The 21,773-nt window shown below is 40.8% G+C and overlaps 1 protein-coding gene across 3 annotated transcripts in view; it reads right to left on the reverse strand.

Annotated features, from left to right (window-relative positions):
• Positions 1-3,750: 3,750 nt before the first annotated feature.
• The window catches only part of LIFR (LIF receptor subunit alpha), a 93,794-nt gene continuing 75,771 nt past the window's right edge, over positions 3,751-21,773 (reverse strand). For 2 of the 3 annotated variants that reach the window (XM_022598901.2, XM_089908787.1), the window contains 6 exons: positions 21,110-21,211; positions 20,364-20,531; positions 16,201-16,362; positions 14,968-15,061; positions 13,257-13,335; positions 3,752-12,876 (listed from right to left, as the gene is read on the reverse strand). In XM_022598901.2, coding sequence (XP_022454609.2) covers positions 12,256-12,876; positions 13,257-13,335; positions 14,968-15,061; positions 16,201-16,362; positions 20,364-20,531; positions 21,110-21,211 — 1,226 coding nt within the window. In that variant the 3' untranslated portion in view covers positions 3,752-12,255. Of the gene's footprint in view, positions 12,877-13,256; positions 13,336-14,967; positions 15,062-16,200; positions 16,363-20,363; positions 20,532-21,109; positions 21,212-21,773 lie in introns of all 3 variants that reach the window. The other variant, XM_089908788.1, reaches the window with a different exon arrangement.

A 21,773-nucleotide genomic window follows, 5' to 3' on the forward strand; every position in this document is an offset into this window, starting at 1 on the left:
CCCTGGCCAAGCTGAGGGCAGCAGGAGCAGGGCAGGCAGCAGAAACAAACTCCCTGCCTCTCCTCCTGCCCTTGCTAAGACCTCTTTATCCTAGAAAGTGCACGGCTCCCAGGAGCACCCGCCTTTTCCTGGAAAGACGTGCGAGGAACTATGTGTCTCAGCGCTTGGGCTGCGTTTGCTGCCTTTCTCGTTGCCTCTTTTTGTCTCTCTGACTTGATCAAGGTCCAAAAGGTTTACCAAGGCACAGAGATCTTTGAACACGTGGTAAGGCCTCCCCCCCATGTCCCAGCTGCCCACCTTCAAGCAAGGGCCCGGCCTGGGGCTCTGGCCGCCTCGGACAGCCTGGTGCTAAGGGGCTGCACCTCCAGCTTGGCTAAAGGAGGACTTGGATGGGAATATCTGTGAGAAGGAAGGCCAGGGAAGCGCAAGGAATCTGCTCATCTATGCTCACTTAGAAAAAAAAACAACTGGCACCAGGCCAGAGGATTAGCTATGGAAATCCCTGTTAGGAACCTGGCTGAAGGAAAGTAGAGGCAGAGTAAAGGGACTCTCAGTCAAGAGGACTGTGGAGGAGACAGGGTGAGGGTACAAGGCCTGCTGCATGGTGACTCCCAGCCCTGGCGGCAGGCATTCCTTGCTCTCACAGACCTTAGGGTTCACGGGGCAACTGTGGGCAGGGTGGGTATGAAACGGGGGGGCACTGTCCAGTAGAGTAGAAAATGAGCCCACTAGTTGTCCAGGCCACATATTCGCCTCAGAAATAAGAATAAGCTGTGTGATCTCCTGGTCCAGCGCCTCAGAGGATTTGCCCAGGGTTGGGGCCTGATTCACGGTCACATGACTACCTTCGGAGGCTGTGGGGTTGTTAGGATGGGGTGTGGATGCGAAATGCTTTCCTGGATCCTCACAAGCACTGCTGGAGCGGCCCCTCCGTGGAAACTCACTGTATGCGAACCAGCCTGGACGAGGCACCGGGGAGACATAAAGGCCAGTGAAGTCTCTGTTCCTCAAACCAGCATCGGCCAGGCCTGTGGGGTCCTTGGAGACTCGGGCCCTCTTCGAAGCCCACTGGGCACCTGCTTCTTCCGAGGCAGCAGGAGACCGTCTTTCTGAGCGGCCTGGTCTCTCTTGTAAGAGCTCTCCTGATTAGGTTAGGCCCGCCCTGTGCGGCCTCCCTTTTCATTAACACAGGGTCCACTGCTGAGCAACCTGATTGTGGGAGTGCCTTCCCGTCATAGGCACAGGCCGGGCCACACTCCAGGGGGTGGGATTGTACCAGGTGTGTAGAGCCGGGCCCAGGAGCCCCAGGGACCATCTTAGAACCTGCCTCCGCCAACCGTCTTCACCTCTGACCCCAGTCCCTCCCACCTCCAGACCGTACTTCCCCAGAGACCTGCTTTGTCTCCTTCAAGTGCACTTTATGCCCTGTGCTATCCCATCTGAAGAATGTGCCACAGTCTGCTACTTCCCCAAACCATGCGTCAAACCAAGACTCCCAGGATAAGAGAACTTCTATTCCCAGAGAGCATGGCAGTCTTTTACAATTTCTCCTTATATCAATAAGTAATGCAGTATCCTGTTTCCCCTGGGTCCTGGAACCGTCACCAATGACTAGGGGCCCAGCTTGGAATTCAGTGGATGAGCCCTGAGCAGCCCCTGTTCCAAGCTCCTGCTGGCCGCCCCATCATCCTAGAGGACACAGCACGTAAGCAGTAGGACTCTGCATTAGGTCACAATCTTCACTAGTCGCTCAGTGGTGAAAACCACATATGGCAGCATAGGAGAGCTGGTTTGGGAGTTCTTGAGCATCACGGGCCAGTGGTACCTAGTGTGAATTCAAGTGTGGCTTCTTAATACTGAAAAAAATCAGTGCCAAACAGCTTCACCTGAGTTTTAAAGTCATCCATTATTTAATGAAAAGTGTGAACAGTACAAACGTCCAGAATGCTGAATTTAAAGAATTCATCTGTACTTTGGAATCTTATATATCCATGAAAGAATAATGTCATAAAATATCTTATCGATATTCAAAGATTTTCAAAATGTTATATATAAGAATCAAGGTTGGGCTTCCCTGGTGGCGCAAGTGGTTAAGAGTCCGCCTGCCGATGCAGGGGACACGGGTTCGTGCCCCGGTCCGGGAAGATCTCACATGCCGCGGAGCGGCTGGGACCGTGAGCTATGGCCGCTGAGCCTGCGCGTCCGGAGCCTGTGCTCTGCAACGGGAGAGGCCACAGCAGTGGGAGGCCCGCGTACCGCAAAAAAAAAAAAAAAAAGAAAGAAAGAAAAAAAAAAGAATCAAGTTCCAAAATAGAATATACAATATAATTATATATGTATGCATACAGGTACAAACATATGAAAATATGTGTAAATATATATATATACATACACATTCACATAGAAAAATGTCTGAAAGGACAAAAAGTAAAACGTTAAAAATAGCTAATGCTGCATGAGAAGGTTGAGGGATTTTTTTTCTTTTTCCTTTTATCTATTCTCTAGGTTTTCTTCAGGGAGTCTATAGTGCCAATTTATTGTTCTGTCCACTCAGAATATCACCTTCCTTCTTTTGGGGGACTGGTCCTCTTCCAACTCTAACGATGTGGTACTTGTGGAAGTGGCCCTTGAATAGAACTTCTGTTGGGCCAAACGACTGCACCAGCGATGGACACGTGACACAGGCCAGGCCAACGAGAGTCCTCCCTGGGAGCCGAGAGGAAGGGCACCCTCTTCTCTCTGAATGTAAGGCTGTAGACTTGGAGGAGCCTGGAACCATGGGTCCAGCTCTTTGGGGACGTCTGGCCTGAGAGTTTCGGTGTAGAGGAGAGCTATGTGTCAGTTCTGGGTGGAGTACGAGACTATAGCCCAGTGCAGCCTGCAGCAAGTACCAGGGCACCTGCCCATCAAGTAAATGCCTGGGAGATGGGGCAAGGATTGTCTCCTAGAGAAGCAGATATGCGATTGGGGAGAGAGAGATGCGGGCAGGAACGAATCGCTTGATGATGCAAATTGTCACTTTGCAGGAAGGATGGAGAGAACCCCGACAGAGAGGGTGAAATACATTTTAAAGCGGGAAGAGGTGGGGAATGGGCAGTGGGTGGGAGAAGGGCCCTAACCTGTGGTCACTTCCAATAAAGCCCATTTATCCCCTATCTGCTCCTGTCAAAGAGATAACAGGATGACGGCAAATCTCCTTTGAGGAGAACAAAGGGTAGCTGCATGCAACAAATACTGGAGCATCTACCATGAACAGCAGGATCTTCTCCCAGATGACCTGGGAAGACTCCTTCCTCTTCCGAGGCATGCCAGCTCCACGAGGACTGCCCTGTCTTTCCATCCTTGGAGACTCTTCCACAGGCGTGTCACCTCTCTGTAAGATAATATTTCTAATATCTACGGAAACATATTAAACTGCTTTTTCTTTCAAGGCGCAATTGTTTAAAGAATATTCATCAAGCACTTGTGATGCGGCGGACACTACGCTAAGCTCTGTGGATGCAGCCGTTCGACTCCTGCTATCAACCGAAGCCTTAGGAGTGTGCTCAGACCGCGGAGAGGTGGGCGCGCTGGGAAGGCAGACGACGGGGCTCCCAGGAGCCTGGAAAGACTTACTCTGGCAGCGCCGCTTAGACGGAGACCGGAAGTTACCCAAGTGAAGAAAGGTGAAGCCTACAGCATCCGGTCCCATGGGAAGAGATCCCCTGCTTTAATTAGCAGGCCTCCTGCTGGCTAACTCCCCTCTGGGTACCTGAGCGATGTCACTAACCTAAGGCGCATCTGAGCCAGTTTTAAGGCATTTACATCTTTAAGGTGCTGGTCAGAAAGTCCGAGGTGCTCCTGAGGTTTCTCAAGGGATACAGGAGCGTGTAACAACCCGACATCTGTTCTGTCGGGAGCGTTGTGTCCGCTACCTGGCATCTCCGCAACTGCGCAAAGGTAGGTGATCAAGACCCACAGCTCGGAGCTGAGGTCAATGAGGTGAGAGGTGGAGGAATTTCTCTGGGGTTGCCCAGGTAGTCAGTGGTGGTGAAACTGGCCGGGAGCCAGGGCTGCGCAGCTCACACGAGGCAGCCGCTGCCCGGGGCGTGACACCTGCAGAAGCCACAGAAAAGGAAAGGAGCCACAAAAGGTGACCGAGAAAGTCAGACTCCAGGTCAGACTCCAGGTACATCTCTGAAGACGGTGCGTCGTCTGCACTGGTCCTTGGGCAATTTGGGACCAGGAAGGGCCACGTGTTAATGCTCTGCTTCCTCAAGGCTTCCCGCCTCTCCATCAACTCGAGGAAAATGTGGGTGGGGTGTGTGTGCAAGGCCTCTAGCGCCAGGAAGAGAACCAGACCCGCCCTGCTTCTGAAGGCTGAGTCCAGAGTGAAGACCCAGCTCTGCGGCCGAGATCAAGTTGGCTGGGGACAGCAGGGGGAAAAGGTTTCAATGTCAGCTGAGACTTGAAATTCTTTCTCATCTTGCAAACTTGTGGGGATGGATAATTACGAGCTCCATGCACGGCAGTTGTACTCATTTTAACCTGATTCCCACTTAACAGTTTCTATCAAAATCATCCTTAAAAGCTTTTCTTGTTTCTTTAATCTGAAAGTAATTACTCTGGGATAAAAATCATCTCAGGTTTAATCCCAAATCAGTTTAAGACATCTGTTACTTCAGCTTCATTGGTTCTTGCAGACTGAATAAGTACTTTTAATTCAATTCTATTATTAGTCACTCCGGGGGAAGGGTAATGGATCAAATGTATAGGCCATTGAAAACCAGTTCTTACACAGGCCTTTTGTAATGAACTTGTTTGTACGCTAACATTTTAGTGTGATGTTGAATACCATACATGAAAAACATTACTCATACACCTCTATTTTGCTTTCCCCTAATAACTACATCATTCCTCTCCTTTCGATCCTTTCAAACTTCCTGGGGTTGATGGTGCTATACATTTTGGCTCAAGAACTCACCATCTGGGAAACTAGATATGCACTGAGGTCTCCATAAAGGGCAGACCACATGTATGAGCTCTTAAATAGTACTTAAATAGTAACATGTGTTTCACAGTTAATTTAAAATTGGTCTACAGTTTCTTCATAATACATCAGTTGTTACTCTGGGTGAGCGTAGGCTACATAAGACTGAAGACTTAATTTCTCCCCTTATGAAATTCTATTTAAGATCACTTCATCCTTCAAAATTACTGAGGTTTTGCTGAATCAATGACTATATTTCCAAATTCAAAAACTTGATAATAAAATTTTGATATATTTCTAGAATTTCAAGAAATGTTTAGGTTATCCTCAGAGAAGAACAATTAAAAACCATACTTTAAGGGCCAGTATTTATTTAGTATGTGTTTTATGATGTTGGCTCCCCACTATCTGATTATTTTATGGTAACCTGTCCGGTAAATAGAATATAGATTTAAGAAAACTTATGGGAGATTATATCAATGGCATAGCAATATATTAAAATATTAAAAATTTAGTCAGAGCCCTATGTGACTGCTTCATAACCACTATAATTCTTATGAGATAGAACCAAAAGTATTAACAACAACAAAGCAGGAGCCACTTCTCCTAAGTGCCTAAAACAGGAGTAAAAAAAAAAAACCCAAAATAATGCCCAAATCTGTCAGTGTAAGTTGTAAGAAAATATATTTATTTTTTCCATGACAATACTATGATAAAATTGTTAAATACATGCATGTTTTAAAAACAAACATAGGTAACATCTTTAGAGTTAACAGCCAAGCATACTAGTTTAACATTTAAGGTGTCTTAGTAATAGGTTACTTATATTCTATGTTCTTGCTATTAACCATGTCTCCCAAAAGATATGGAAACTAAATTCTGAAATTCTACAATATAAAATGTCCAAATTTTTCCTTCTAACAGCAACATAATCTCCAAATTTGCATAAGGTAGAAAACACTTCAGTTGTCGTCTCTGTAAGCGGAGTTGTTTTATTCCATATTAAACTCGGACTTTCGTGAATCAGACTGAATATCACACAAATATACTGCAATCTATAGTCTGCTTCCTGCATATGCATATTTAAATGTTTCCTGATATGATTAAGCACGATTTTAGGTACAGAACATCACAACTGATCATTCAGATTAAAAAAAAAAAAGTCTGTAGTGGTAACGTTTCAAGAAATGAAAAATGAAACAGTTCTGGATTTGCAGTTTCTCCCTATCTTTCAGCTACATTTGCACACACCTGACCAAACAAAAATTAGTAAACAGTTACTAGTATTTATACAAAACTGAAAATATTTAACATATAACATCCCCTTTAAAAAAAACACTCATTCTACAAACAACCTTATAAAAGACAAAAACTTATGTCTGTTCACAGTATGTGTATTTTGTAAACAGTAATTCACTATAATGCAATTTTGAAAGTAAAAAATGGTAACTTCCTAGCATTATAAGGACCTCTGACTTGTGGCCAGCTAATGAAAGAGAAAGAAAGGTAACATACTCCTACTAGGAAAACTGAGTGTTCTAAAATGACTTTACCTTTGGACATACCTTCAGGTGGCACCATCTCAAATTTAGGATGTCTCTCTATCCAAGCCTATCTTTTTCAAGCAATTCTGAATTGAAATGTAAGAAAATGCCTTGCTCCTTTTGGAGAAAATAATTGGATAAAACAAATCCCAATCCCAGGGTATCATGTAATACCTACCCTTCCACAACAGTGAATGGAATAGGGTTTCTTTTTGTGTGTTGTATTCATAACGTATTCACAGTTTTCTGAAACGTTATGTTGGAAGGGAAAAATTAAATTGAAGGATATATCACAAATAATGGGAAAAAGTATTGAAAATCAAACTGGGGACAGAGTATTTGAAAAAAAATTATGAAAATCATTATTCAGTACTGTTTTCTACGATCAACTACAAAAATACTAATGTTAAGGTTAAACCTAACAGTTAACTTGTCCATGTTTTTTAATGAAAATTGCATTACCACCTAGAAATCTTCCGACCTTTTATAATATACCACCGGAATGCTGAGGAAAAATAGTAAGTTCAGAAATTGAAAGTTACCCATTTAAAATGGAGTAATTCTTAAGGGAAGTACATTTTAAATGTATAAGGAAATCCAATACATTTAAGTGAGCCATTCAGTCAGGTATACAAAGTATTTTTGGCTTAAGTGCAGCATAAGGTCTATATTGTTAGTGTTTTTGTTTGTTTTAAAGTTCTGATTGGCTACTGCAAAGGCAATCTTAGAAGATATATGTAAATGTAATAAAAACCAATTCCTTAGCAATTAAACAGTCATTTTTTTCCCCCATTCACATCTCTCTGTTTTTAGGGTATTCAGTTTTAGCAACCAAAAAGTAATATGTTATTACTGTTTTGTATTTGGTTAGTATTTAAGAGCTTTTGAATTTATTGTTTCTACGTTTCTTCAACTAGGCACTTGCACATAGGAAAAAAAATTCAGAGAGTTTCCCTCTTAAAAACATCACTTTTCATTTTCATAAAAATGTTGCACAGTTAGAATTTGTCTTGCACAGGTAAATTCTCTTGATAACATGGACATGTATAATCCAAAATATTAACATTCTTAATAGAGGAAGAAACAAATGCTACCCATGGTCAAAATTAATAGAATCCTGTCATGACTCAGTGTCATAATTATAAGGGTTTGGATATATTCAAATCACATCCCCTGAAATTTTACCATATACAATAAAGCCTGACATTTCAATGAACAGAATGTTGTTCTTTAATCCATTATCAGCATTAAAAACAGTTCCTTTGTATTATAATTAACATGAATATGATCATGTAATAGTTAAGACAAAAGTACTAACTGAAAAGGAATAAAAATCTCACCACCCTATTGAAATAAGAGGTTTAAATATTAATAGCCCTGGTACATAATCCACGGAGGTATCAATAGACCAAATTCAAAACAAGCCATTAACAATGATATTCTAAGGTCATGTCTAAAAGCTGCATTTCCAGTAGGTTTAGTCACAACTCATTCTCTTTTGTGAAAGATTTTCTTCTGGATATAAAAAATAAAGATGGGCATGGTACCATGAAACGTTGTTTCAGCAGGAAATACCAGTTTAAAATAATGCTTTGAAGAAAGAGTTTATCAGGAGAATGAGTGCTTATCCTAGTCAGTTAAGCGCATACATCAATGTGTTGTTGATTTACTAGAAACACCTGGTCGGTACAAACATGTCCCACGTTGTGTACCCATCAAATAAAAAGATACTGTGAACACTCAGAATTAGGTTGGAATAAGAAAGATATCTAGTGATGCTTTTGCATGAGTCTTTCTCAAGTTTTCACTCAAACTGTGGAGTCACTTCTAGAGTAGATTTGAATCTTCAAGCCAATGGTCTCAGATCTACACAAGCTAGATCTTGACACATACCACCTTTCAGGAAAACTCTGTTGAATCTGCACATTCTGGGATGGAACTCAGTCAATAAAAAATTGACTGAACTTCCATTGATTAGCTAATGATCCTACATTTGACTTCCGAGATGCCCGATTTTATACTTTCAAAATAAGGATAAAAAGGCATTTTATAAAAGATATACAAATTTTAACATGGTTCAAAACATAAAACAGTAAAAATTAAATAGAAAAAAAAAGTTTTATCTGGTTATGTGCCTGAGCAGTAGAAAACTTTGAGATAACATTTTCTGCATACTGACAGGTTAGGGAGTACTTTCATTTCAAGCTATCATAAAATTGATTCCAAATTCCTTTTGGAAGAAAATGTTCCCTAGTCTCCTTCACTAAACTACATCTAATTATTCAAATACAGAAAAGCCTGTAATGTTCTTTAAATATGGACGGTATGAAGACAATTAAGAAATTACAGGACTAATTTCCAACAAGAATACAAGTTGCATGAAGGTTTAAGAATGTGACTTTTACCACAGTTTCCAAGAGGGCAAGAGGAGTAGATGTTCTAAACGCAATCCTTCAGATCCATGAACCATGAAAGCAATGCTGGTATGGAAAATGAGGCTGAAACTTTTCCGTGAATGGCTGCCTCTGTGTCTAAGCTGCAGGAACAAAGCACCTCTATCACCTAAGCACATAAACACCCAATTCAACTACCCAGATACTCGGGCCATAATGTCAAATCCAGGCTTCTACAGGTTCAGCACACTGAAGACTTCAATCGTATATGGATGCTAATCCATGCAATACATAATTTACAAGGTCTGTCTAATGTCAAAAGCCTAGCTAAGTCTTCCAAGAATACTTTTATGTTAAATAGTGTTTATTTAAGATGGCCACTCGCAAGAGAAATGCAGTCAAAATGACCACCAGAATCTCCATTCCTCACAAGGGAAGCTTGATCTGAAACTGGCTGATAAGTTAACTGGCTTGTAGGAGATGTGAAAATGTATCCTTTACACAGCACTGATCAAGACATAATGGGATATACTTCTGCTTCAGACATTTAGAATTCTCTAACCAATGACTGGTCTCTAGTTGGAAACTTTAGCAGGAAAGAGGGGTTTCCCAATTATTCTCCCAGTCAGGAAGCGCTGGAGGGAACACATCTAGCCTCCCCTTCTAAGCAGCCTTTAGTTAGCCCTCCCCCAGAGAGAGGAGCGAATGTGACTGGACAGAGAAAGGCCCTATTAGACCACCTGTCACCCGTGTGCATGGTCCTGGCACTGACAAACAGTGCACGTTTGCCAGGGTCTCCAGTGCCACAAGCAACCAGAGATATGTGACAGAGGGTGTTTTCTCTCTCCCCAGCTCCCTCCTCTCGCCCTGTCCCCATGTGCCCAGGTGGGGCAGGGGTTGGGAAGTAATCCCTTCCCATCTGTAGAGCAGGTCTAGCAATCCTCAATTCACCAGGAAAAGATAAGGAAAACTGTTTTGACCTCAGACCTAAACCACACTCTTCTAAGCATATCCCAGGTTATAAGGAGCCTGCCCAGACTAACAGAGTGATACTCTGCTTCTCATTAACCCAGTGATCTGGCGTATGGATCTCCAGAGGCAGGGGAGAGGTAAGCTGCACTCTGGATCCTTTTCCTGCAGAAAAAGCTGTGAAGTCTTGGATGGTCTGATAGGACTCAAGAGCCCCGGTGACATTCACCATTAGCCAAACAAATGAGTCATAATGTAGGTTAGATAGGGCTCTGGATACAGATGGTCACAGTTGAAACGCATATGCATTAATGGCAGAGATCAAACAATCTCTTCTGGCCTTTTCCCGTTACCTCAGGTTAGTGGAGTTTAGATCAGTAAACTTCTACCTTGGCCAACACTTATCCTAAAGAGAGGTGGTACACGATTGGTGAGTTTTGATGGGGAAAAAGGCATGAGCTGGGGGCAAGAGGGGTGTGGTAATGACAAACTTCTGCAGGAAGAGAAGGCAGGCCCAGGTCTGAGTGTCTGGGGTGGAAGCAAAGGGAAGGAGCCCAACAGGAGAAATGAGAAGACAGAGCGAACTGTTTACAGGTGGCTCTGGTTTGATATAATGTTCATTGTTGAAAATTTCTGTGAGCTATTATGTAGTTTTACTACACTATTTGTATACATAATTAATTGTATTTCACTCCACATGTTCATATATCAAGAAGCTCAGGAATTTAATTGAATCCTAGCAATTAAAATCAGGATTCATAAACAGAGTACCTAAACAGACTTTCTCCCTTGTCACCCTTATTGTGGGTTTTTTCCACAACATGGTTTTTACAATGATACATTATGGGCTAGAAAAAAAATAACTGATCCACTATGTGCAAACACATTACAGAGCCTCAGATGATAAAAAAAAAAAAAAAGGCATATCTTGACTTCTTTAGATCTTCCAAATTCTCAAGTACTTTGGCCTTAACTCAAAATACATAGACAGCCTGAGGGCAGGGAAAATATACACTTTTTAGATTTTCAGTTTGCTTTTCCAAGAACCACATTCATTCTAGACATCACTTATGAAAACCAGTGGTGGGCAGAGGATGCTGTGAGGACACAACTCTGGACGACTCCCAGAGCAACTGCTGCACCTTTAACACAGGTATGCCCACGAATTCAAAGCCATCTTATGATATTCCACATAAAATAGCCCTTGAGTAACTGTCCCTATAAGAAGCATTATCTTTTTAGTTTTACATGTAAAAATCTGAGGACTGAATCAGATAGTCTGGACTGATGACCCTTTAATAGGGAGGAACTGCTAAGATGCACAGTGAGGAGGAACACCTGCTAGGAGGTGTCAGAGGTCGTCACTGCCTGGGCAACCGGGGCTCAAAGCGTGGTCTTCTCAGGAGGGACTGAGGCCAATCCGAACTATACAGACGGCTAATGCCGCCAGATATTGCTTAGTAGTCGTCTCAAATAGTAAGTCACTGGAATTACATGCTTATGAGGAATACTGAATTTGCTCATATATTTATAAAGCTGACACTGTCACCAAAAAACAAAACAATGAATTTTTAAAAAATCTTAAGATCTACAGTCCTAGAAACTTAGTTTTAAATATTAGGGCAACCTAATAAAGGAAGCTAGCATAAAAGCTAAAAAATAATGGAATGGTGTGAAAAATCTTCTAAAGCAAGAAGACATGATTCTGATTTGAGCTGGTCAGTGTCACGCTTGTTTTCCAAGTTTGTACCCCTGAGAAAACTGTTTGGTAACCATTATACAGTAGGCACAGAAATCAACATACTTTATCAAACAAAACACTAAACAGGTGTTGCTGTTGATACATTAAAAATTATATTAGTTTTCTTAAATGCTGTGGATAGAGAATAATGTTAAAAGTTTTAAAATCTGTGCTTGTTTTTCATCTAGAATGGAGCAAATGTCAGGCAAATAAACTTCATCTGTTACTCTGACATTTTTCTCCCTTGCCTGCAAATCTGCTTACAATTCCATAAGGTATATGCATGAGAAAACCTGATGAACAACAGAGCAGAATACAGTTGCTGTGGGATTTGTTTTGCACGTATGGACCAGGCAGTATCCGTTATTGAAACGCTTCCTAAAGGTAAAGCAATGTGAGAATTCTTTGGCTCGAATCACAAATAGCTCCGAACTGTGAGTTGTGTGCACTGAATTTCTGAGTTACTGTGTTTTGGCTTTGAGACCACATCAGAAGCACATTAACACTTTCAGTGTAACTTGCATGAGTAAAGTCCACCTCACTTAGCAACACTTCACAGGATCCCTCCAATGAATGCCAGTGCTGACCCGGCAACAGGAGCTCATTGAGATGGTAGACTGAAGTGACAGGGAGACACTGTTAATCGTTTGGTTTGTTCTGAAAAAAGTTTGTGAAGGACCAGCCTCCTCCATTAGATTTAGGAGAATCTTCATCTTTAGGAGGAATCAAAAATTGCCGGGAGTTAATGGAGCATGGACTTCCAAAAGAGACAATTTCACTGTTGCTGTCTGTGGACCTAGGTGAGTCTGGAGATACTAAGTTCCAAGTATTTACATTTGCCTGAGGTCTGTAACCTGCACTTTTGTCTAAATCATCTGTAGCCAGATCTTCTACAGTAGAAGTAACGAGGAGGTGCATTTGTGGCTTATAGCCTGTCCCCGCTGCAGGGTCGTTTTTGGGTTCTTCCTCTGGTTTTGCCTGAGGCTGGTACATGGACTGAATGTCAATGTAAATGACTTGTGAGGCCCCTCCGGCTTCATCCGCTCCTGGGTTCACTATCTCTTCCTCAATGACCGGTGGACAATAGGATACAACCACATGGTTTTCCGGTTGCACATCAGTGTTATCTTCTGGACGCTCAGCTACTGGAGAAATTATTTCTGTATCTTCTATTTTAGGAACTGTTGATCGAGTTTCCAGAACCTCGACATTATTTGGGGTACAAGGATTCATTTCCAATGTTTTAAGAGCGCTGTTTCCCTAGAAATAAGTTTTAAAACAGGGATTAGGATGCCACGAAACGCTGCTGCAATGCCTCTCCTACAAAAAGCAGCATTATTTTATATTGTTTTTCACAGTTGCTCATAAAAATGTGTCTCTACTATTCTGTAGTGCATACTAGAGCAAAGCTACTTTCTTTTCTACATATCAGTAATTTTCCTTGGTCTTAATAGTAGTGAAAAAAAAGACCATGTACAAACAATTTAAAACTAATAATTTTAGAAGTTCAGCAGTTCAAGCACTGCTATTTTCTCAATACATTTTACTCTGGATGACACTGACATGTTAAAAACTCTTCACAAAAAACTAAAAAGGGAAGTCAGTACTTCAAAGGTAAACGTAAGAAAATAAAGGATTACCTCACAGACACTCTTTTGAAACTGTAAAGCTTTACAATTTTCTGGATTTGGAATATCAGGGTAGAAGGTTTCTTTAATCCTTTAAATAAAGATGATTAAGTACATTTAATAATAAGATTATCAATTAGACAATAAATAAGTTAATAAGTTATCAGGCTTATTTTGACGTTTCATATGAATACTCTAATGAATATCTGAGATAAAAATGGAAGATCATTTTCAGCGTGATCAGTCACTAGAGCTTTCAATATAATGCACTGAGAGGTTCCTATCTGAAAAGCAGAAACAGTACTTCTGTTCCTAGAACTACAGTGTCTTATGTTTCTTATGGAAATGGAAAGCAAAGAATTAAAATGGTGATTGTGCTATCAAGTCAAAAGTCAAATACGGGCATTACTCATGGCCAAAATATTCATACTGCAGACAGTCAACTACTTGGGAACGTGTTTGCATTATGTAGTTCTCTACTGCTCAAAACAGGCTCTGGATTATCAGAAAAAGGAAGGCTATCAATCTTGAGCAAAAACTAAACACAAACAAAAAGGAAATTTGCTTAGTGCCCTATCATATGTATAGCTGTTAAAAAACCTTTATTATTTGAAATTCCTGCAGGAAAAAGAAATGTTGTTAATGTAAGTCCGAAATGCTCTAACTTCTAAACTATCTCCTAACTTTATCTTTTTTTTTGTATTGAAATCATTTTTAAAATGTGATTTTGGGTAATGAGAATATGGTTACCAAACAGGGTATTCTACGGTTCTAAACTGTTACTATTTTGATTTATAAGCCAGGATTGCTAGAGTACATTCTCTTCTTTATCATGAATGACGGCCTTTTTAAGGCCAGTGAGGACAGTCTATGCATGAACATAGCCAGGTGCCACAAGCCCAGCCCAGGACAGCTCCTGCTGGCTGACCACGAGGCACTCTCTCCCGAGCCCCGCGCTTACCCTACCTCACTTCGCTCAGCTCACACCACTCCCTCCGCTGCTGCACCGGGACACACACTTCTCACTTTCTCCAGAAGATCAAGCTCTTTCCAGTTTCTGGGCCCTCAGAGAATCTATTCTCTCTGCCTGGCACATTCTCTCCCTCTCCTTCCCCTTTGGGACCCTGCTGCAGTGGAACGTCCACAGGGAAGCCTGACCACCTCCTGTGACGTGATTCCCCGCTATTCTCCTCATGCCGCCCGTGTCCTTCCTAGCACCCACTCACAATCTGTACCCATATATTTATTAAATGCTTATGGGTTTCACGTCCATCCTCCCCACTATCCTATAATTCTAATGACCATTCTTATTTTAGTTCACCACTATGTCCCCCTTCACATGGGAGGGGTCATTCTTATTTGTTGAATAAATGACCAGATTTTCTAAATAGGTCACCAGGACAAGTGATACCTCAATCATTAAACTACATTTAATCTTGCATATAGCTATTGACCTATTTATGCCTATAAATATTTTTTTAGTACAACTGCTATTACTTTAATTAGTAAATATAGTAGGGAAAAATTTATACTTTTACTTTGTAAATTTTAAAACCTTTAAATAATGTGCCATGTTCTTGCCTAATGTTAATTCCAATATTAATTCTGACCAATACAAATATTTTTTACTACCTTGTTTCCACCAAAAAGTTGTACTTATTTTTTAACACATAAACTAAATAATCATGCCCTTAAGAACAAAACAGCAAGGGTAAATCATTACCATTCTCGTTTCCGATAGCAAAGGATACTCGTTACCACTCCGACAATGACAGCCACTGCCACTGGGATGAGAATGGCAATAATCAATGCCACAGCTGAAAAGAGAATGTTGTAGGTATTCAAATCAATATTTTTAGTATGAACCAGAGAATAAATTCGCATTATAAGATATTTAAGTCAGCAGATTATTTGAAAAAAAAATCCAAACTGCTCCAGGGAAACTGAAAAACTATTAAAATATAATCTTAAAAAGTATTGTAATAATTTTTATACTAACACTTAAATTCTTCAGAGCAGTGTTCCTCTACCTTGGCACTACTGACATCTTAGGGCAGATACTTCTTTCTTGTGTGCTTTGCAGGGAGGAGGCTGTCACATGCATTGTAGGAAGTTTAACAGCATCCTTGGGCTTCTAATGACCAGATACCAGTAGCAGCAACCAAAACTGTCACCAGACACTGCCAACTGTCCCCTAGGAGGCAAAATCACCCCCAGCTGAGAACCATCTCTACATGGTCCTTTATTTAAGGGCATGTATGAACTCCAGCCCAGGGCTAGAGAATAAGCCCGTGATCAAACGAAAGTTCTTTGCTGTTGACAAGCTAGTCAAGTCCATCACTCTTCTCTAATTTCCATCTCAAATTTATGAGTGTTGTGCTTTATGCTTTTTTTTGTTTTGTTTTGTTTTTGTTTTTTTTTTGACGGTACGCGGGCCTCTCACTGTTGTGGAGCGCAGGCTCCGGACGCGCAAGCCCAGCGGCCATGGCTCACGGGCCCAGCTGCTCCGCGGCATGTGGGATCTTCCCGGACCGGAGCACGAACCCGTGTCCCCTGCATCGGCAGGCGGACTCTCAACCACTGCGCCACCAGGGAAGCCCTATGCTTTTTTTTAAGGCTATTTCTTACACTCTTCCCTGGATATGCCAAAAATCACAGAATATTTTGGGTAAAAAAAATTTTAAACCAGTTGACCGTTATTATAAGTTCAACATGAATTTAGAACTCTAGACTTCAGAGGTACCCTTAATTCATTAATTTCTTAAGTACGCATTAGGCAATAACTGGTAAGAATAAATATGAATATCTCATGGCCTTTCAGTACTGCCCTCCACCCACTATAAAAGTGTAACAAAATATGAAATTTTAAAAAGCGGCATTCCTATATAAACAAAAATCACTGGAAATACAATGCACTTAAGTTCGGAAAGCAACTCGATGACAACATTTAACTCACAATTTTCCTTTGTCACCACAAACATGCTCTTCTCTGGCCCCATTCCTCCATCTGTATAGGCTCGCAAGACCAGATGGTAACTTGTTTTACCTTGAAGATCAGCAATTCTCAGTGTCTTCTGGGATATGTCGGTAATATTCTTAACCTTTATGTCAGAACGACCTATTTTTAAAGTGAAGAAGATTATTACTGATCTCTATACCATCTTAATCACATGGTTACTCAAAGCTGTCACATTCACATCCTTTTTAAATGAGTCTGAATGCTGGTCGCCTCCAGGGCCAAGGCCCGTGGAGCCAGCCAGAGCCATGTTCAAGTTCTACCTCTGCCAGGTAGTAGCTATGTTATCTGTACCTATTATTTAAATGCCTCTGAACCTGAGTTTCTCTAACTATGAAATAGAATATCATGACTTAGCTCTCAGGGCTCTGTGAAGTTTTCGTGCACATTCTCTAGAATAATACCTGGCCTATAGCAGGCAATCAATAAAAGTCTCTTCTTTTTCTTTTACTAAGAGCATGAAAACCCACCGCAACCAAAACTCACTGGGGCAGGGACACTGTCACTCAGGCTGATCATGCCTGTGAGTCAAGCGAGAAACTCAAGGAAGCGAGATCATAAATCAACAGAGATCGCTTCAAACCACGCAGGAAACGAGGCAGTGCATCTGAGTTCTCAAATGAGAGATTAGAGAGGACGCCCTTGAACCATTTTGAAAGGAAGTGTGGAGAATTGTTTAAATTGTTAAATTATTTTTTAAATTTTAACCAAAAAAATGCAGCTTAATAGTTTAAAACTAAATCGTACTATATGGCTAAAAACAAAAAGTAGCAGTTTCCTGCCAGCATCTTTCCCCACCACGAACAATCACTTCAAAATCAAGTTACCGGTCTCTTTGGGTACTGACTTCCATGTTTTGAAATAAACTTAAATTGGCAGTGCTTGATTTTTAAATATTAGACATTAGCTCTAACACACAACCACTACCCCTTCTCCCCTCGAGCCCACGTCATTCATAGAGAAACATCAAGACATTTGGTAACTTCAGTGTTCACACTGTAGTGGTCATGTAAATACAAATTGCTACTAAGACAAACTGCTTGGCATGATCGCGTTTCCTTTCTTATCTTTCTGTTGTTATAACTGCTTTTCTTCCTTATTTGCTTAATGTACCAATTACTGATCCGTCCAACACCCTCCAACGAATATTCCATACAAGTTTCCATGTGGTCCAAAACAACAACATCCCAGGGCCGCTGCTTCCCCCAGCTGCGGGCCACTCCCCCCAGGCTGCTTCCCGGGGCGTCTGCTCTGGACTGGAAGTCTTCTAGGTGCTCTCATCCTAGAACTCCCTGCCCCACTATTTCCTCGTATTGACACACACTCTTCTAGGAGCTTCTGGAGAAGGGATACATGGGGGAAGTAATATGTGCAGCCTTCCATGTCTAAAGAGGTCTTCATTCTACACTCATAGATAGTAGTACAGATACTACTGTATCTGTAGATAGATTGGCTGAGTACAGAATTTAAGGTTGAAAATAATTTTCACTCAGTACTTTGAAGATGTAGCTGCGATATCTTCTAGTATCTGGTACATTGTTGAGAGGCCTGCTACCATTCTTATTCTTGATCCTTGCACAAGAGATGCTTTTCTGATCGTTTCTAGGATTTTTTCTCTACATATCAGGTGCTCTGAAAATTCATGGTGACATACTTCAGCACAGATCTTTTTCTCTATTTATTTTACTGTGTGTTTAATGGCACCTTTTACTGTATATACTGAGGTCTTTCAGTTTTGGGACATTTTTTTCTTGTGCTATTACTTTGATAATTTCCCTCTTTCCATTCCACTCTTCTCTCTTAACTCTTATAAAGGAGGACAGTGCAGGTCTTTGACTCAAACTCCAACTTTCTAATCTTTTACCTCCAAGTCTTCTCCTTTGCCTTTGTCTCAATTTCAGAAGAATTTCCCCATTTTTCATTTAATTTCTCCACTTGTATTTAATTCCTTAAAAATTTCTTTGATCACATTTTTAATTCTGAGGAATTCTTAACTGTCTTCTGTTTGTTCCTTTTTATAACATCATGTCTTTTCAATAAATACAGTATACGTCAACTATCCAAGGATAGTTTTGTTTCAAATTTCTCTGTTTTCCCACATTGCATCCATTTCCTCTGGTTTCTCCTGGTGTCTGTCTTTCAGGTTAGAAGCTTTGTCAATCATCTGGTTACCCCTGGTTGTTCGTCATGTTCGGGAGTGAGCCACTAAAAGGCTCACTGGAAGCCTGGTGTACATAGGTGGGGTTTACTGGGGGGTGGGCTTCACTTATATCATGGATGAGGAATGACCAGGTGGGTTCCTGGCTTTTCATTGGGATAATCCCCCAAATATCAGCACCTTTTATGTCTTTCCTCAGGAACCACTTACTCTAATCCTCTCATCTCCTGCCCAGAAAACAGGCCTAGCTGAAGATGTCCTATGAAGCAGATGGGAAGGAGGAAGAGGGAGAGTCACAGGGTTTGCTACAGTATCCCTTGTCTGGAAGCTCTCTGGTCCAGAATAAACCTCTTGTTCTCATGCAGGGGAGAGAGCACTCACATGAGCTACATGAAGCTGGTGTAGGACTTGGGGGTTCTAACTGCTCCTTACAGACTTACAATCAACTCCCGCTGTTCAGCCCAGATTCATCCTAACCATTGGCCTCCGCTTCTGGTGCTGCAGAATGAACCAAATTACTTCTCACTGATGCCCAACGGTCCACCTAGACTGCCCCGCCCTCCACTCCTCTAGGTCACTCGGCCCACTTCCACACCCAGCGTTTCCAAATCCTCTTTTGTGCCTCTCCAGTTCTCTGTGTCTTTGTGGCTTTATGCATTGTTCTTTTTTCTCTATTTTGCTCTAAGTTTTAGTGACCAATCCACCCTAACTAGAAGTCTACATGTTAGAATTTGAACTGGTTCAAGTGTAAAATTTCTGAGCACCTGAGGGAAATGACACTAGAGTCTGGATGTTTGCAGGATCTGATATTTAGGGTTTCCCTCAACTTTGAAGGTTCAGGAAATGCAGAACTTAGTGGTCTGTGGGAGGCTCATGTTTACGCAGCTGCTCTCGGGACGTGACTAAGCTAATGCCCAGTTGGTCAGCATCTCCCTGTGGCGTTGTTGTTCTCTACTTGTCAGGCATTAAATATTATAATTAAAATGGTTTCTTTCCAAGGAAAGGTCATTAAGGAAAATAAAAGCTTTCAAATTGAAGAGATGATACGCTTGTGTTGTTCAGCCATGAATAAAAATCATCTGGCTTCCAACAGAAATGTAATTTAGGGTTTAAAGCCCAAAGTCTGCACAAACATTTCTGTATTTGTAAATTTGAGGATTCTCAAAGGTCTGTGGACATACGCTTACCACTTGTCAAGGACTAACTGTACTTTTTAAGATTTAATAGATACACACATCCCCAATCAAATCAATTAAGTTTCGTAGCTCATTAAGGTCGTGGCTAACTGTGTGGATGGCTCTTTGTCAGATAAAAGGAGACTCTGAAGCCATTCTTTAGGTTCCTGAGTTTTCTCCTTCATTAGTGTAAGTACAGGAAGACCTTTTTTTTTTTTGCGGTACGCGGGCTTCTCACTGTTGTGGCCTCTCCCGTTGCGGAGCACAGGTTCTGGACGCGCAGGCTCAGCGGCCATGGCTCATGGGCCCAGCCACTCCGCGGCATGTGGGATCTTCCCGGACCGGGGTATGAACCCGTGTCCCCTGCATCGGCAGGCGGACTCTCAACCACTGCGCCACCAGGGAAGCCCAGACCTCTTTTTTTTTTTTTTTTTAAAGTAACCTTCATAAGATGCTATGTTATAGATCAGGCAAGATTAGGGAGATGCTCTCTGTCCTGTGGGGCTCACAATCAAAGGCCTCGGAATAAATGATTTAAATGATTTCTGAAAGACTACATGCCATTGATCACATAATAAAATCTTTAAAATCTCATATTCATCAAATGACTGCATTTTCCCTTCCTTATTTTTCAGAGCATTCTGGAAGTCTGAATAAACTACTCAGTAGCTTCTTTACTTCTTGTTTTTCTTTCCTCCTCTTTTTTTTTTTTTTTGTAGTTAATAAAGAACTTCCAAGAAACAGTATACTTATTCTAGTAATTTACTTACCCGATTCCAAAACCCTCATCTTAGATGTGTCTCTCTCTCCTTTTTCAAAGTAAAATAAATACCCTCTTAAAAAGCCTCTAAGCTCTTCCACAGGAATTTCTTCCCATTTCACTAATATCGAATCTGCAGACGTATCCTCAACAGTAAAATTTGGTGCAACAACTGGAGCTGTAAAAGGAAAAAAGTCAATAGCTAAAGGAGGGTTTACTAATACAGAGCAAGACATTAAGGTTTAATGAGATTTCTAGCCTCAAAAATAGCTAAACTTGTAATCAGAACTTTATTTAATCATAAACTTTCACAGATATTATCACAAGCACTTTTGCTGTGAAGATACAAAGGCAGAACTTACAACTTTCACACATAAAACATATCTAGGGAGGTAACCTATGCAAAATCTTTAAATGGCTACTAGAATAGGCTTTACTCACACTTCCCCTCTTTACTGATAGTCTTGAATAAGTTAATAGTCTTAAAACTTTGTGTAAGTGTAAATTAAATATTTTTGACGTCCAAATTAAGATTTAATTTTCTTAATGACAACAGTAAAATTATGAAACATAAACATGAAACAAATGAAAAATAAGTAATTATAATTTTACAGTTATCATACAAATTATTTTTCTTCCTTGTACTAATAAACATCTCAATTCAACCTATTTTTAGAATTCAATCTGAAAACTGATGTTGTTTTATAATTTCTCATATTACCTTGAACGCTAAGAAAACTTACCCATTTAACTTACCCAATTCTTCTACATATCCAATTATAGAACGTAGTAATTGATATCCTTGATTTCTGCACCCGTACACGAAAAAATTATATCTTACACCTGGCCGAAACTGATCTATAAGATGAACACAACCAGTAAACGTTCCTAAGTACATATTACTATGAATATCTATTTTAGAAATATCAAATTTATAATAACTCACTTTGAAATTTCCAAAACTAATTTTAAAAAGGTTACAGAAAATCCACATTTTCAAAATTGGTAAATATTCAGAGTGAAAACTGACTCAATAAAAATTAAACTCACTTCTGTTGTAATGAAAAGTTTAGTATTATAACATGACATCACCTTGAAGGGCAAAAATGGTAATCAAGGTTTTCATTTTGTTCCTTCAAATTAAGCAATGACAACTTCTTCCCAGATTTGGTCTAGGGTCAGTTTTCTAACCAATCCCAGGCCCATGTCATGCCTCTGAAAAAGCCCTTCCCTAACTAGTGTTATCTGTGGGTTGGAAAGAACCCACTGCTCTTCCCTTGTTCCAAGAAGCAGATACTAAAATGTCCACTCTAGTTGGACACTTCAGTGTTAAAGGAAATGGGCCATAGAGTCTATTCCTCTTTACAGCATCAGCATTTAGTGCCCTTGACTTAACTCCACAAGACATAGAAGAGAAGCA

This window comes from Delphinapterus leucas, chromosome 3 (genome assembly GCF_059928025.1).
Source record: "Delphinapterus leucas isolate spDelLeu-1000000601 "Yukka" chromosome 3, BTC_Dleu_Yukka2, whole genome shotgun sequence".
Lineage (NCBI taxonomy): Eukaryota > Metazoa > Chordata > Mammalia > Artiodactyla > Monodontidae > Delphinapterus > Delphinapterus leucas.